At 36.2% G+C, this 15,183-nt stretch overlaps 2 protein-coding genes across 7 annotated transcripts in view; one reads left to right on the top strand and one right to left on the bottom strand.

Annotated features, from left to right (window-relative positions):
* Window positions 1-1,752, top strand: part of LOC136846469 (uro-adherence factor A-like) — a 172,060-nt gene extending 170,308 nt beyond the window's left edge. For both annotated transcript variants that reach the window (XM_067117269.1, XM_067117270.1), the window contains exon 13: window positions 1,494-1,752. The gene's annotated coding sequence lies outside the window, so the exon portion shown is untranslated. The remainder of the gene's footprint in view (window positions 1-1,493) is intronic.
* Window positions 1-15,183, bottom strand: part of LOC136846470 (peroxisomal acyl-coenzyme A oxidase 3-like) — a 282,208-nt gene that overhangs the window by 2,069 nt on the left and 264,956 nt on the right. For all 5 annotated transcript variants that reach the window (XM_067117271.1, XM_067117275.1, XM_067117272.1 and 2 more), the window contains 3 exons: window positions 11,306-11,435; window positions 3,539-3,693; window positions 1-1,555 (listed from right to left, as the gene is read on the bottom strand). The exon at window positions 1-1,555 is cut by the window's left edge and continues 2,069 nt beyond it. In XM_067117271.1, coding sequence (XP_066973372.1) covers window positions 1,451-1,555; window positions 3,539-3,693; window positions 11,306-11,435 — 390 coding nt within the window. In that variant the 3' untranslated portion in view covers window positions 1-1,450. The remainder of the gene's footprint in view (window positions 1,556-3,538; window positions 3,694-11,305; window positions 11,436-15,183) is intronic.

Genomic DNA, 15,183 nt, shown 5'->3' with positions numbered 1-15,183 from the left:
CTGCTGATGGTAAAAATTACTCAATAATTTGCTACATAATTATTTCTTCGTGTGAAAACAAGAATTTAACAATAATTTTAACTTTAATTAATATAGTGGAATGAAAAATTCCACACTAGTGTGTCATAATGATGTGTCATCACTTGTGAATCCTACTCCTGGCCCATCCTCAAATTTACGACTGCAAAATGATGACGACGTTAAGTAACAATAAAGAACGACCCTCTCCAAGATCGATATGATGAAATGTATTTTATAGTCTTAGTTATTGTTAAAATTTACAAATTAAAATTATTTTGATCATGTATATTTTTACGTTTTACAGAATGTTATTGTTGAAAAAATGTTATGGTACATATGGTCTTAATTGTCCCACTGCTTTATTATTGATGAGCTTAATTATCTCACATTCATTTAATAGTATATTAATAAAAATAATAATAGCGATAATGAATAAATAACTATTATGAAAAATATGAAAGGAAAAAAATGTTTTTGATGCAGTAATGATGACCCCACAGTTCCAAAATCTGAACAATTCCAAAAACCGAAACACATCTGGCCCCGAGGATTTTGAATAAAGGATTGTGTACCTTATTGTGAGAGTAATATACATTCAGTATTCCAGTAGACTGTATGAAATTTACCATAAATACATAAACAACATTTAGGTTACATCCACTCATAGCAAATGGCTGGAAGGCAAACTACTGACATATCCAGACAATTTTTCCTAAGTTTGTGATAAGACATATTTCGGCTTTTCAATATTTTATTAATTTACTTGTAATAATTTGGCCTGTTTTTTAATGTTTTATTATTAGCAACAACTTTTGTTACTACCCAGTGTAGTATAATAACCTAGCCTAGGCTACAGCGCTCAGTCTCCCATCGGTGGCCTAATATGGCCGCATTGAACGTACAGCAGTTTTTTATACAGTATACATTTAAAAATAAAAAATGTGTCTAATATGGTATGTTATTGAGCTCTGAACTTATTTAATTGTAATTTATGTGTAATGTTTTGCATAAAAAGGCAAGTTTAGGGTAATAACTGATGGTCAGGAATGGATTAATCCATTTTCACTTATTACTTATGGAAAAAATCAATTCGGATCTCGACAAATTCGCATCTCGACGCTTCTGGAACAGATTAGTGTTGACGCCCGGGGTTCTACTGTATATATTACAATAAGAAATTTAACATTCTTGTAAGGCACAAAATCACTGTACTATACATTTGTAATTCAATACCTTAGAAAATATACTTCAAAAACTAATCATCAAAAATATATTTTGATTTTGAAGTAACTAATTGGTGTAAATATATATTTTTATCTTTATACATCACTACAGTACCACATCACTACAGTACCGACACTACTAAACTGACTAAAATACAGCACCAAGTATGGATGTCCTCTCAAATTATCTTTTTTCTTGAAAAGCACTACAGCTTTGATGAGGGCACATTGTATCTCATCTCTTTCCAGTGTTTTGGACGAGACATAGCACCAGGAGCGGAGAACATCGTAGTTTTTAAATGCTGATAAACCTGTAATAATGAAGACATTCTAGTTATTATAAAAAAAGGAAAATAGTGGTTATAAATAGTGACAGTAATAAAAAAGAAAATCAGTCTTGTCTAAAATGGTATATAATGAATAACCTGGATTATAAGTGAGTATGTTCATGATCATGTCTATTTTTCTGTTAACATTTGCTGGTTAAACAGTAAAATTATACATTACATTGGATTTTTATTTTCCCTTCTACTATAACATTGCTGTATAGTTTAGTTTTTTCTTTACTATATATAATGTATTAGTTTAGCATTGTAAACTAAGATTTCATAAAAAATTAACCCTTAGCTCCCTTGGAAAAACACCGTTCTAGCTTACTGGCTTGTGAGCTTAAAAATTTCATTACAGTAATATAACCACAATATGTAAATCAACATGCTATATACAAACAGACATATGCAAATTACTGAAATAACAGTCATCCTCATCACCATTCACATATATGAAATTTATATCATAAATTAAATAAATTTATTTTGTTTGACAAATGGTAAAAATACAGTAGAATGAATATTAAGTTTTATTTCCCCAGGATATCTATTCATGAATAAAAAAAAATATGTAAGTAAATGGCAATATTTCCATTAGGCATGTCACATAGTGCCACAGTGAACTTTGCGAGTCATGCCACGCTCTGGTTTTTGTGCATTTCTGATTAAATTTTTTTTTGTCATAATAGGAGCAAAGAAATGTTATAAGAGAAATAAAAACTATATGCACTATGAGAACAGTGAAGACAAAAGAAATCAGAAAAAAAGGCAAGAATCTCCATTGGAGATGCAGTATGTCATGAATGTCAATTACCCAAGAAGAAACCAAGCAGGGAGCAAATTTCTTTTCATCCAATAATTTTGTAAATTTCAGGGAATGTTTCTTACATGAAGAAATACTTTTACAGCAAAAATTAGCTTCTAATTATCATAGTTATTACAAAATAAAACTTAATTTTTAAAAAGAAAAGGAGCATACCTCCTTGAAGAAGACTGAACCAAATTCAATTAAACTTTCACAGCATCTAGTACAGGCAGTCCCCGGTTTACGACGGGTCCGGCTTACTACGTTCCGAGGTTACGATGCTTTTCAAATATATTCATCAAAAATTATTTCCCGGTTTAAGACGCATGTTCCGGGGTTACGACGCGTCGTACTCCGATCCGACGGAAGAAATATGGCTCTAAAATGGCAGAATAGTAAAAATTTGGAGGTTTTTTGATGAAAAACTCAATAAAAATGTAGTTTACATCGTTTTCAGTACACCCAAAGCATGAAAAGTAAGATTTTCTCAGGATTTTTAATGATTTTTTAAAATTTTTTGGTTTACGACAATTTTCAGTTTAAGATGCGGCGTAAAAATGGAACCCCCGTCGTAAACTGGGGACTGCCTGTACAACTATATACCTAATTTAGTGTGAGGCATTTTTGAATGCAACTTATTTTTGTATATTTATTAAAAATGATGTAGTGTTTCTTTTCAACTGTAAAATTATAAACTTTGAGATAAAATTTTTGTATTTCCTAACACAGGTATTTTCAATACAAGGAGTCCCCAGTTAACATGTTTGGTTTTACGGCGCTTGGCTAACAATGACGCTAACCAGATTTTCGGCGCCGGTAAGCATTTTATTGGCGCTGATAAACTGATTAACGGCGCTGTTAAGCGGATCATAGGTACTTTCGGCATCGTAAATGCCATTTATTCACTCAACGGTGATTTTCGGTTACAAATGATGCTCTGCCGATAACTGAACCCCTGCCGTGAACCAGAGACTGCCTTATTAGTTGTTTAATAAGTGGTAAAAATTTGAAGCAAATCCCTTCAATCACAAGGTAGCCATGGTCACCTACTTTGTAATACGGTTTTATGGCAGCGCTGCACCCCTTATTTTCAAGCATTTTTCCTTTACATATGGATTTAAAACATACTCTTCAAACAACTGAAATTTGTGAAACTTTACCTGTCCATCTGCATTTCCAAGAGCAGACCGTAGGATAAAGTCAGGTGGGGCGAAGGCATCCACTAAAGCAACAGCATCCTTCAACATTTCACCACACAACCTCTTTATGTGGTGATGAACCATGGAAACAAATGTTCCATCTTTAACAAGACCACCTGAGTAAAGAAAAATATTCTATACTTATGCATTAAGAGAAGAAAAATGCATAACTATGACATCACTGATAAGGAGGCTGCAGCTTTTCAGCAAGGTCAGAACTATCTGAAATTAAATGCTTAACACAAATATGAAGTTAGTGTATATCTTGAAATACGCTGTATCTCTGTGCTTGTAGGCACTGAAGTAAATGAAGATGATAAAAAAGCCAAAAAACTACAGCAGAATTTAATTTAGCATTTCCAATGAGTGACATTTACTATCTCATAAGTCATTATATGTGGTAAACTGCAGGCTTTACACAATAATGAATCAGATAATAACTTATAAAAGACTGAACCCATTACAGGATTATAGTGTTCACTTCATAAAGAATGCCAGAAAGTAATTTTGTCCTGTTTTTGGAATGATAACAGATATTTGATAACTCCTTCACCCAATTTCATAATGTACACTTACAAACTAATGACGTCCAATTTTAAACTGCAGACAACACTCGGCCAACCACTTTTTCTAATGCATGACTAAATTTGCATTAAAACTCAAAGTTTTTGTGTTATGATCATAATTATTCACATTATTTTTTTACATTATTTATTTACAGAATTTTTATACAAAAATTACTTATTTAATGATTTTCCTTCGTTCTGCATTTGCTTTAGCCAGTCTATTATATTTTTTATTCACAAATCTTCCAATACGTCAAGCTTTAGTGTACTTCTATCTTAAATGTTTAGGTAAAATTATGGTAGTCTAGTTTGTTAACTAATCTATAATTATACAATTTCAAGGTCAATTACCCAGACATTACAAGGAATTTACATGTTAAAGCCATTATTATCACAACAAGATCGAGTATACAACACATATGCTTATCTTGGCTTTATTCAGGTTAAGTAGGATTTGCTGATCAATCCATTTAAGCTCAGAAGATTAAATATAGAAAGTGAAGTGGGCTGTTGGTGTCATGGATAGATATATATTAATACTGTTGTTTGTCTAAAAAAAATCGTGGTTCTTTATTTAGGGTGCATTTTTTCATGCTGCCATTGTTTGGTCAGTGAAGGGAAGTTTATGGAAAGCAGTAGTATTTACATAACAGTATGTAAATTCTTCCCCTTCAATGACCAAACAATGGCAACATAAAAAAATGCACCCTAAATAAAGAACCACAATTTTTTTTTGACAAACAACAGTATTAATATATATCTATCCATGACACCAACAGCCCACTTCACTTCCTATATTTAATCTTCTGTGCTTAAATGGACTGATCAGCAAATCCTATTAGAATGAGATGGTAAAACTGTTATGGCAAGAAACATTCGCTTTAGAGAGAAGTACAGAATTATTAAAACTATTAAAACCATGCTTGTTATTAAATCCATTAGTGAAAAGTAACCTTTAACTGTGCAAAGTACATTCAAGTACACAAAGCAAAGCAATCCAAAGAAAGATCCCAACGTGCATGCCCAGTCAGCTCCCCTGTACATGAAGTAATGCCAATTTCATTGCTGTGCATGCCTGTACTGAAAATGGATAGGCTGCTGTTTTCTCTAGGATTGCTACTTTGCTATTACTGTTTTTTGTGATATGCCATTGACAGATGAGATTTTACCATCTCCACTCATTACCTTCTAGCGGGAAAGAGAACAGCAAAATACAGTGTTGAGAAAACAAACCTCAGATTACCAATAACAGTTGACAACCTTACATCCAAGATGAAAATCAAAGTCTTGTAACAATATTAAAGAAAATTAAATAGACAGGATGGACATTTGTACAAAAGAATGTGAGATACATTCTGCAGCTCCTAAAGCTATTAAAAATTTTCAATTGATATCTAACTTAAGAGTCTCAAATATATATCACAACCATCAATGAAGATGTCAGGTCTGTTTCAAGAAAGAATACAATTCCCTCAAAAATCCTAATGAAATATCTATAAATATGACATTTTTATGATAAAATACAGTTTTATATAGCCTATATTACCAACTAATTACATTGCTACTACTTTTGCTCACTTGGCAGCTAAAAATTTTGTTTGGCTAGGTGACTAACCCTGCCCACTTTCAGGGTAGGAGAGGAACAACTAGCAAAAGGATTCAATTTGTTGATGCCATAATGTTCATGTGAGGGGAGGAGGGAGGGCTCCAATCATGTAATTTCTTGGTAAGTATATACAAAACTATCATAAAAATATAATTTTTATATAAGTAACTTACCAAGTAATTACATTACTGACTCCCACATTGACAGGAGGTGGGATGCATGAACAAATCTACCCCAAAACATTAGTAATAGTAATGAATTTGAGAACAGAAAAGACTGCTAGCATTAAAAATGCCTGTTGTTTCCTTACCTGATAAGGGAGTTGCTGCAAGAAGGTACTGCCTCTATTGGCATTCTCCTTATCGTATAGTGGCGCTGCGGTATAGCTGAGGCTCGCCTACTATATTAGTGGGTACCTTGTAGCAATGATGATTCCAATTGCTGACAAAGGAAATTATGTTTCCCCTGCAAAGGGCGCAGTACAGAAAATACAACAATAAAATAAATGTCACCTCATACAATGAAAGTTAAAACCACTACACAACCAAGAAAGACTGGAGGGCACTCCTGTACACTGTAACCCCGGCCCCCTAAAAACTCAACAATCTCAAATCAAGGCAAAGCAAGGATGGAAGGAATGCTTCCTATGCTTCTTCCCCCAACACCACACCAGCCACCGAAAATGGACCCAAAGTACTGCAATTATTTTCAACTGTTTCAATTTCCTTCAAATAACGTGCTGCAAAGACTGATTTACATTTCCAAAAAGTTGCTTGCAATGTAGAGGAGAGAGACAAATTACACTTGAATGCCAACGAAGTGGCTACAGCCCTAATTTCATGACCCTTCACTTTACACAATGGAAAAACCTCATCTTCAATCGAAAAATCAGCTTCCGAAATGAGGTCTCTAAGGAAGAATGCCAGGGCATTCTTTTAAAGTGGCTGAGATAGATTCTTAACAAAACACCTAATGCATTTGAAGGACCAAGAATCTTCTTTGTTCTTTGAAGATAAAACCTTAGAGCTCTCACAGGACACAATACTCTCTCTCTTCCTCATTTGGGCCTACAATTTCAGACAAACTTTTAATTGCAAAGGAACCATGCCACCGATTGGAAATGGGCTCTTTCTTGGCTAGAAACTCCAAAGAGAAGGAACAGACAGCATTCCCCTGGAAGAAGCCCACTCTTTTGTCTATTGCATGGACCTCGCTGATTTGTTCTGCAGTCGCTAAAGTAACTAGAAAAAAGATCTTTCTAGTTTGATCTCTTAGGGAAGTTGAATGCATAGGCTCAAATTGGGGCCTTGACAACCATTTACGAACCATGTCCAGGTTCCATGGCACTACTGCTACCTCCTTCTGTCTCGTGGTGTAAAACGATCTGATTAGATCTGATAAATCCTTGTTAGAGGAAATGTCCACTCCCCTGTGTCTGAAGGCAGGCTTAACATGGCCCAATAACCTTTGATTGTCGAGGATGACAGGCTTCTGTCGGTCTTAAGATATAGCAGAAAGTCTGCTATCTCAGCTATAGAAGTCTGAGAAGACGACACTCTGTGTTTTCTGCGTCAGTCTCTAAAAATTGTTCATTTAGCCTGATATACTTTATCAGAGGACTGCTGCCTGCATTTGGCAATAGCTTGTGAAGCCAATCTTGAAAACCCCTTCTTTCTAAGAAGTTTCCTGATAGTTTGTAGCCTGTCAGGCCCAAAGTAGACAACCCCTGATGAAAGCACCAGAAGTGGGGTTGTTTTAGCAGATGAGGTTTTTGAGGTAGCAGCCTTGGAAAGTCTGCGAGGTGGTCGAAAAGGCCCAGGAACCAATCCTTTGTCAGCCCAAAAGGAACAACTAGGAACACTGACAGATTTTGATGAGTCTGGAATTTGTTGGTCACCTGTCTTACTATACTGAAAGAGGGGAAAAGCATAAGGTGACTGTTTGACCAGTCCTGAAGCATGGCATCGGTTGCCCATGCTAAAGGATCCGGGACTGGAGAGCAAAACAAGGGGAGATGATGGTTTCTGGAAGTCGCGAAAGGTCTATGAACAGAGTCCCCCACAACTTCCATAGATCTGAGCAAACCTGAGGATCCAGAGTCTACTCTGTGGGTAACACTTGTTCCTGGTGGCTTAATTTGTCCGCCAGAATGTTGAGCTTCCCTTGAATGAAGAGTATAAGAAGCTTGACCTGAAATTGTTCTGTCCAAAGCAGAAGATCCCTTGCCATCTTGTATACGGAGAAAGAGTGTGTTCCCCCCTTGGTTTTTGATATATGACAGGGCAGCACTTGTTTGCTGGAAGAGGGTAATGCCTGAAGTGAGGGAGACTGAGGCACAGAAGAATGCCCAACTGCTTGAGAAACACTAACAGCAGTAGGAGTCAAAGCATTGGTGGCAGAAGCACGACGAATGGAGGAGAGAGGGCACTCTGGCGCCAACGGGAGTTCGGGCGCCAAAGGGAGCTTGGGCGCCAGTGGGCGCTTCGTCTTATCTGGCGATCCATGAATCACTGGGAGGGCAGGCGAAGGCGGGTGCTTGGGCGCTCTATGATGCTCGAGAGAAGACGGGTGCTCTCATACAGCAAGACGAGATGGAGCCAACGAGTGTTGAGATGATTTCGGCCGCTCGCATGAAACTGGGTGTTTGGCAGTCAAGGGAGCTTCCGACACTGCAGGACACTTGGGAGCCAGAGGAAGAGCACTTACAAGAAGCATGACGCTTGGAAGCTGCACTCTGACTCTCTACAAAGGAGGAACAGAAGGAAAACACTCCTGACTGTCCCAATGACTGCAAGACGGAAGAAAACTGCGAACAGGCTCTTTGAATTTCTTACATGGCACTGGAGGATAATGCGACACATCACCAGCACGCCTTTTCAAAGGGCGTGATTCATCCACAAAGTGTCATTGACGTCTGGGAGAAGAATCATCAGAGCTAGATGAAAGACGATGCACAACCAAGGATACGCCTTTCCAGTGGTGCTTGGCTGCAACCTGGGAGTCAACAACAGGTCCAACCGAGGGGGCAACTACCTGTGGACAGACCCCACCGACCTCCTTTAGGCTACCTGTTTGACTCCTCCCAGGTTTAGGGGAGTATGACATTGACCTCTGCCTAAGAGAATCGGCAGGATGGGCAGCCACCTCCTCCACCAACACATAACTAACACTAGGCGCAGTCGGGTGCTCCACTGACACTGCACTGGCACTATGCACTCCATATCACTCTTATTGTCCATAAGAACCTTAACCAATGAGGCTGATTGAGCAATAGATTCTACAATCAATTCGAACCTTTTATCGATCTTACACTCAAGGCTGGCAATGGGGTTGGGTTCGGAATCAACAGCAATAATAGGAACGTCAATCTCAACGTTAGCATTACCAATATCATGATCAACAGGAGATTCCTGACTAGCTAAAGACTTACTAATCCGTCTAGCCGTCGCTTTCCTCTTTTTATCTCTAGCAAGTTTATTTAAATGAGATCTTAGTCTTCCACTTCTTACTGTCCCAGTCTATACATTCATTACACCATAAGTCTACTGAACAAACTTGTCCCCTACAATCTGTGCAGGTAGAATAAAAATCGTAAGATTACTTAGTCAAATGTGTACTGCAGCCTTTGCTGCAATACCTAAGCTAGTCGAACTTGAGTCTGACATTTGGCAAACAAGTCAACTAAAGTCACAATCGGTAAACAAGGTATAAGTCTAATTAAACAAAGTCACAATAAAAGAAAACAGAGTCTAACTCTATCTAATAATGCCAAAAGGCTATCAAAGCAAGAATACTTCACCAAACACGATGAGAAATCAAGAGAAAAGGCAAATTCCAAAATCAGAGCTGTTGCTAAAAGCTGGAGTACAGCCATTAGCCAGCAGAAGCAAATTGAATCCTTTTGCTAGTTGTTCCTCTCTTACCTCGAAAGTGGGTGGGGTTAGTCACCTAGCTAAACAAAATACCGCAACCCACAAATTTCAAAATTTTTAGCTGCCGAGTGAGTAAAACTAGTACCAATGTAATTACTTGGTAAGTTACTTATATGTAAGTTAGTTATATAAAAAATGTAATTACCAACATTAGTAACGAACTATAACATAATAATGGATAAACCAGAAACACAATATGGACTGCAAATGCGAAGTACACCTAAAACACATTTTAAAAATTGCTGAGAAGCTCAAATTGAAATCCAAACCACAATTGACAAATGCCTGCATGAATATTCAATAAATATTTAAATAGAAACTTAAATTACAGTAAAAAGTATACCAATACAGAAAAAATGTAATAAAAAATTTGAAAGAGTAGCAGAGTAGTTCTTCACAATACCTTGACAATCTCACTTAGCTAGCAATCCTTATATAATCCAATGGAATAAAAAGAGACTCATAAATGAGAAACTGCTTAGGCAGAGTACAATAATTGATATCAAAATGATGGGCAATTAGATAAATTTTCAAGTTAAAAAGTGAATTACCCACATATAGCCACAACTTCTGAAACTAGCAGACAAGAAAACAATACCAATAACTGATCAGTACCTGCTAAAAGAACAATTTACTTTTAATCATTTACTGAGAGTAGTCAAGTGAAAAAGGATTGAAATAAATCTTGATCATGTCAGGAAAAAGGGAAAATGATTAGTAAAATGATACTGCTTTGTTTTTATATACCTAAGGCTCAAGTTAACCAATGAGGCTACCTTTTGTGAGACACACAAAAACCTGTGAACCTGGGAACATTCAGGGTATGAATGTTAGGCATTTATAAGAATGATGGGGGTATGATGAAACAAACTCCTACTACCTCCAGAAATTATACACCCCAAGGATGTATAATTTCTAGACTTCTAAGCCTTGCATTCCAAAAGTTTCTGTTCTACTTTTATCATTAAATAATTTAACAAGACTGATGAGTCACATCTTGAATCTCATAGGATGTGCCTGAAGGATGTGCTCTTGAATGTGGACCTAAGATTATTATTATTATATTATATTATTATTATTATTATTATTATTATTATTATTATTATTATTATTATTATTATTATTCAGAAGATAAATCCTCTTCATGTGGAACAAGCCCACAGGGGCCACTGACTTGAAATTTAAGCTTTCAAAGAATATGGTGTTCATTAGGAATTAGGAGAAAGTACGGGAAAATACAGAAAGAAGAGATCTCACTTATTTAAAAGAAAAAATAAATTAATAAGTACATGAAATATATTAAAATGAAAGGAGAAGAGCATTAGGTAATGGACTGGGAAAAGGTCAAGTTAAAGAAGTCAGACATTGTGGCTGTATTACATTTATGGCAATGGATGAAAAGTAAAGGCAGAAAGCAAGGCAGCTGAGCCCTAAGAACAGTTGTTATAAAGAACCTTTGGTACCACTAAAGTCTGAAATACAAGTGCAAGGCATACTGAAAGCAGCAGCCCCTAACAGGGCCAAAAACTTCTAGCTTTATATTAATTGCAACTAATGTCATTATGTATCAGTGGTGAACCACTTGAAAGTCCACATAATTTAGTTTTTAATGTATGTAACATACCTTCAAACAACTGAGGGATGTACTTCTCAAGCTGTGAAAGTCCAAAGAGAGCACACATTCTGTACAGAACAGGCTGCAAGCTCAAATCTGCCTCTTTGATGGAATCCTCAAACCAGCTTATAACAACTTGCTGAAAACAAAAACCTAATACAGTATATCAATACAGTTATTCCTACAGAACTCTAAAGTACTGCTCATTTAACTTTTGTTACCAGTATATAGTATAAATTTTACCAAGCACCACAGATATGGTATTTTAAAGGAATAATAACAATCATAATAATAATACAGGTCAACCATCACTAATCCAGCATCACTGGAACCTGCAGGGTGCGGGATTAGCGATTTTCCCAGATTAGAGACTGGTTGGATTAAAATACACTTAACAGTTAACCACCTCACCCTACCTTTAAAATACCCTGTAAGTCAGTACAAGTTGGCTAATAAGAAAAAAAAAAAATATTAAATGAAAATCAAGTGAAATTTTAATGAAGCACAGGTAAAATTAATGGTACAGGTAATTCTGTTGACTTACACTCATCACTGTTGCTTCCAAAGTGAAGAGCTGGAATTTGAAACTAAGTAAATTTACGTCTTGAGGTGAAGGGCTGTCAGGATTCCCATCTTCATCTTGGAATTTTTTTATATATTTATGCTATTGTCATCTATATTTTTTACTGTATTCTGTATTTTACCATTTGCTTTTTCACAAATCATGGCCTCGGTAACACTACCACCTGCTATTTTTAATTTATCCAGATCAACTGCACTTCTACTGTCTCAAATGTTTTAACTGTTTTGTCAGTTTTGATTCCTTTAACAACAGTCACATATTCTTGTCTTAACGGTACTCCGCAGAACGATCGGCTCTCATATTTAGAGCGTGCACGTGTGTGTGTACGCCATGTCATGTCTATGGGATCTCCCAAATACAAAATGTGAAAATAATAAATAAAATGAAATAAAAACCAAAATGTTAAATATCTTGAGCGCAATAAAACTTTTGAAAATATGATTTTGTAATTAATTCTTTCTGTTATGGTAATCAAAGTTAAATTGTGAAAAACAACTGATAAAGACAAGGAAATTTCCATGACCATCATCTTGTACATGTCACCTGAGGTGGGCTGCAGGCACAGTGATCATCTTTCTTCTATAAAGCTTTGCATATCTGTAAGTTTATTTGCAAACATCCTCCAGTCAGTGTTTCTTGGTAACAATGTACAAGCATTGCCAGTAAGGTAGGTACAGTCATAACGGTCTCTCATCATCCTGGTTATATTAATAAAAGGATCTGAAACCTTGATGCCATGTTTGAACTGTTTTCTTTAGCTTCTAGCTAAATTCCTTTTCTGCTCACTGTTATCACTACAGGTTTCCAGTCCCCTAAGCTGTTTCTGATCCCACTTAATGTGAAAATTCAGGTTTACCATTTACAGTATACAGCACTCGTATTGTGTGACTTTCCAAATAATTTTTAATAAAATTCTAGGAGTACACATCATACCAGACGTGACCACAGCTACATAATGTGTGTGTATATTTGGCCTTGGTTAGGCTGTCATCTGTTACACTGATAGTAGCCATTTACAAGAGTCAAAGTGTACACACATTTAAAGTACAGACACTACCCTACGTATGAACTTTCAACTTATGAGTTTTCAGAGACACGAACAGACAGGATCACAAATTAAAACTGTGTTAGGAATGCTCCCCTTTGCCACCCGTAAGTTCAGATTTTACTCTGGGTGCCTCTGCTACTAAGAATTTTTCCGAAGAACAGAAGAACATGAGGAAGAAGAAGAACCTGTTCTTTTAACCCCTTCCCTGATTATCCAGAGTATTCTTGTGATTAACTACCATGTATTCTTTTAATCACAAGAATATCTGTTCATACTCGTAAAATATTCCTACTTATTTTTATCTTACTGATTTAACTTGTTCTTTGATGAATTTCCATTTTCTATACAGGCAGTCCCCAGGTTACATCAGGTTTAGATTATGTCCTTCCGGACTTATGGAGCTGTTAACCCCAGTTTTTTGGTGACGTAAGTGGATTTATGGTGCCATTACCCACTTTACAACGCCATTCCCTGGACTTAACAGCGCCGTTAACGGCACTGTAAGTGCTATTTATTTCCATTATAATTATGATGCTTCAGCTTATGGCGATTTTCGGCTTATGGCGTGCCACTGGGGACTGCCTGTGTTCCCTCTACCCCTAGGAAACATTTAGTATGTATTTTTGTCTTTGTCAATTGATGGAGGTGTGTATTGATTACTTTGTGAACTTTCAATGCCAGATGGTGCTCCTTCGAAATTCTCTGCAAGTTCATAACTTTCAAAGCATGGAAAAAATACTAAATTTTAACTGCTACATAAATCTGATATTTATTTTCTTTTTACCTTTCTAACATCCAAAGTAATTCTTTACAGTATACTGTAATACTGCATGATTTAAAAATACAGTGAATAGTATTGCCTATGACTCCTGAGTTACGTTGGGAATGTAAACATCAACAAAAATTATGCTCTACATAATAAAAACCAACTTACGAACAATTCAGTATAAGAACGGCTGTCTGGAATGTAACTCGTTTGTAAGTTGGGTAGTGCCTGTACATTTTTTTCTATTCCATACACAGTTCTTTTATTTTTTCTTTTCAAGCTGACAAATGGATCTATTGCAGGTCCTAATAGCCAAGCATCCAATTTTAATACCATTCCTCCTTTGAGTGTACTGTATGTGTGTGTGTGTACATTAAACTACAGTACTCAGTAACTCAGTCTCCTCACCCTCTCACCCCTGTCCTCCCTGCCTCTGATGAATAACTCCGACAATGACAATCAATGAGTGCTTAAATTTGCACACAAAAATGAGATAATAGGTTCAATATCAGCAAAATAATTTTCAAAATATTACAAAAATAAGGTGGCAAAACTCACGAGTTGACTGGTGCACTGTGCACATTTACTGTTATCAAATGCACTGAAGTACTGTGACTTCAGCTAGTACAGCACATTATTTCAGTTTTTTGGTTCATTTATTTATTTTTAAAAATGCTTTGTTTTTTAAAGTTCACTGATTTTAGCACAGGCAGCCGGTTTATGAGGGGGGTTCCGTTACGACATCGTGTCATAAGCCGAAAATTGGTGTAACCCGAAATAGTAAAAAATTGTAAGAAAACCTTACTTTTAATCCTTTGGGTGTCTTGAAAATGACGTAACCTACGTTATTAATGAGTTTTTCATAAAAACCCATCCAGTTTTTACTATTCTGCTGTTTTGGAGCCAGGAAGAGAGAGAGAGAGAGAGAGAGAGAGAGAGAGAGAGAGAGAGAGAGAGAGAGAGAGAGAGAGAGAGAGAGAGAGAGAGAGTTCGCCTCACTGCTTACCTACCAGAAAAGACTTGGAACTTCACAGAACTATGTAAAATCTAACCTAAATTTTCCTAGTTACTGAAATGCAAAAAGTAATTATAGCATGGAAAATATGAAAAAATGAATAATAAAGTCACATTTATCTATAAAACTATATAAAACAAATAATCATACATGTTACGTATGCATAAAAAATGTCTCTCTCTTTGCTCAAAGAGAGAGAGAAAAACAGGTTTTGACATATAGGAAAAACCAATTTTTAGTAGTCGCTGTTGAGTCCTCAAGGAGTTACCCCTCCAAGGTGACTAGACTAATATCAAAGAAATATCTTTTAGCCTGGTCTTGTAGCCAGGTATTGTGTCGTAATGAAACCACTATGACTTGATAGAGTATGATGGACTCAAAGATAAGAGGGCATTTTCCCTTATCTTCTGCAAAGCTGAACCCAGTTTTCCAACGTCACAACCTGTAAGAAGTGACTATTACATATGTGCATCTG

The sequence above is a fragment of the Macrobrachium rosenbergii genome, chromosome 15 (assembly GCF_040412425.1).
Source record: "Macrobrachium rosenbergii isolate ZJJX-2024 chromosome 15, ASM4041242v1, whole genome shotgun sequence".
Classification (NCBI taxonomy): domain Eukaryota; kingdom Metazoa; phylum Arthropoda; class Malacostraca; order Decapoda; family Palaemonidae; genus Macrobrachium; species Macrobrachium rosenbergii.
This window is presented reverse-complemented; position numbering and strand designations above follow the sequence as displayed.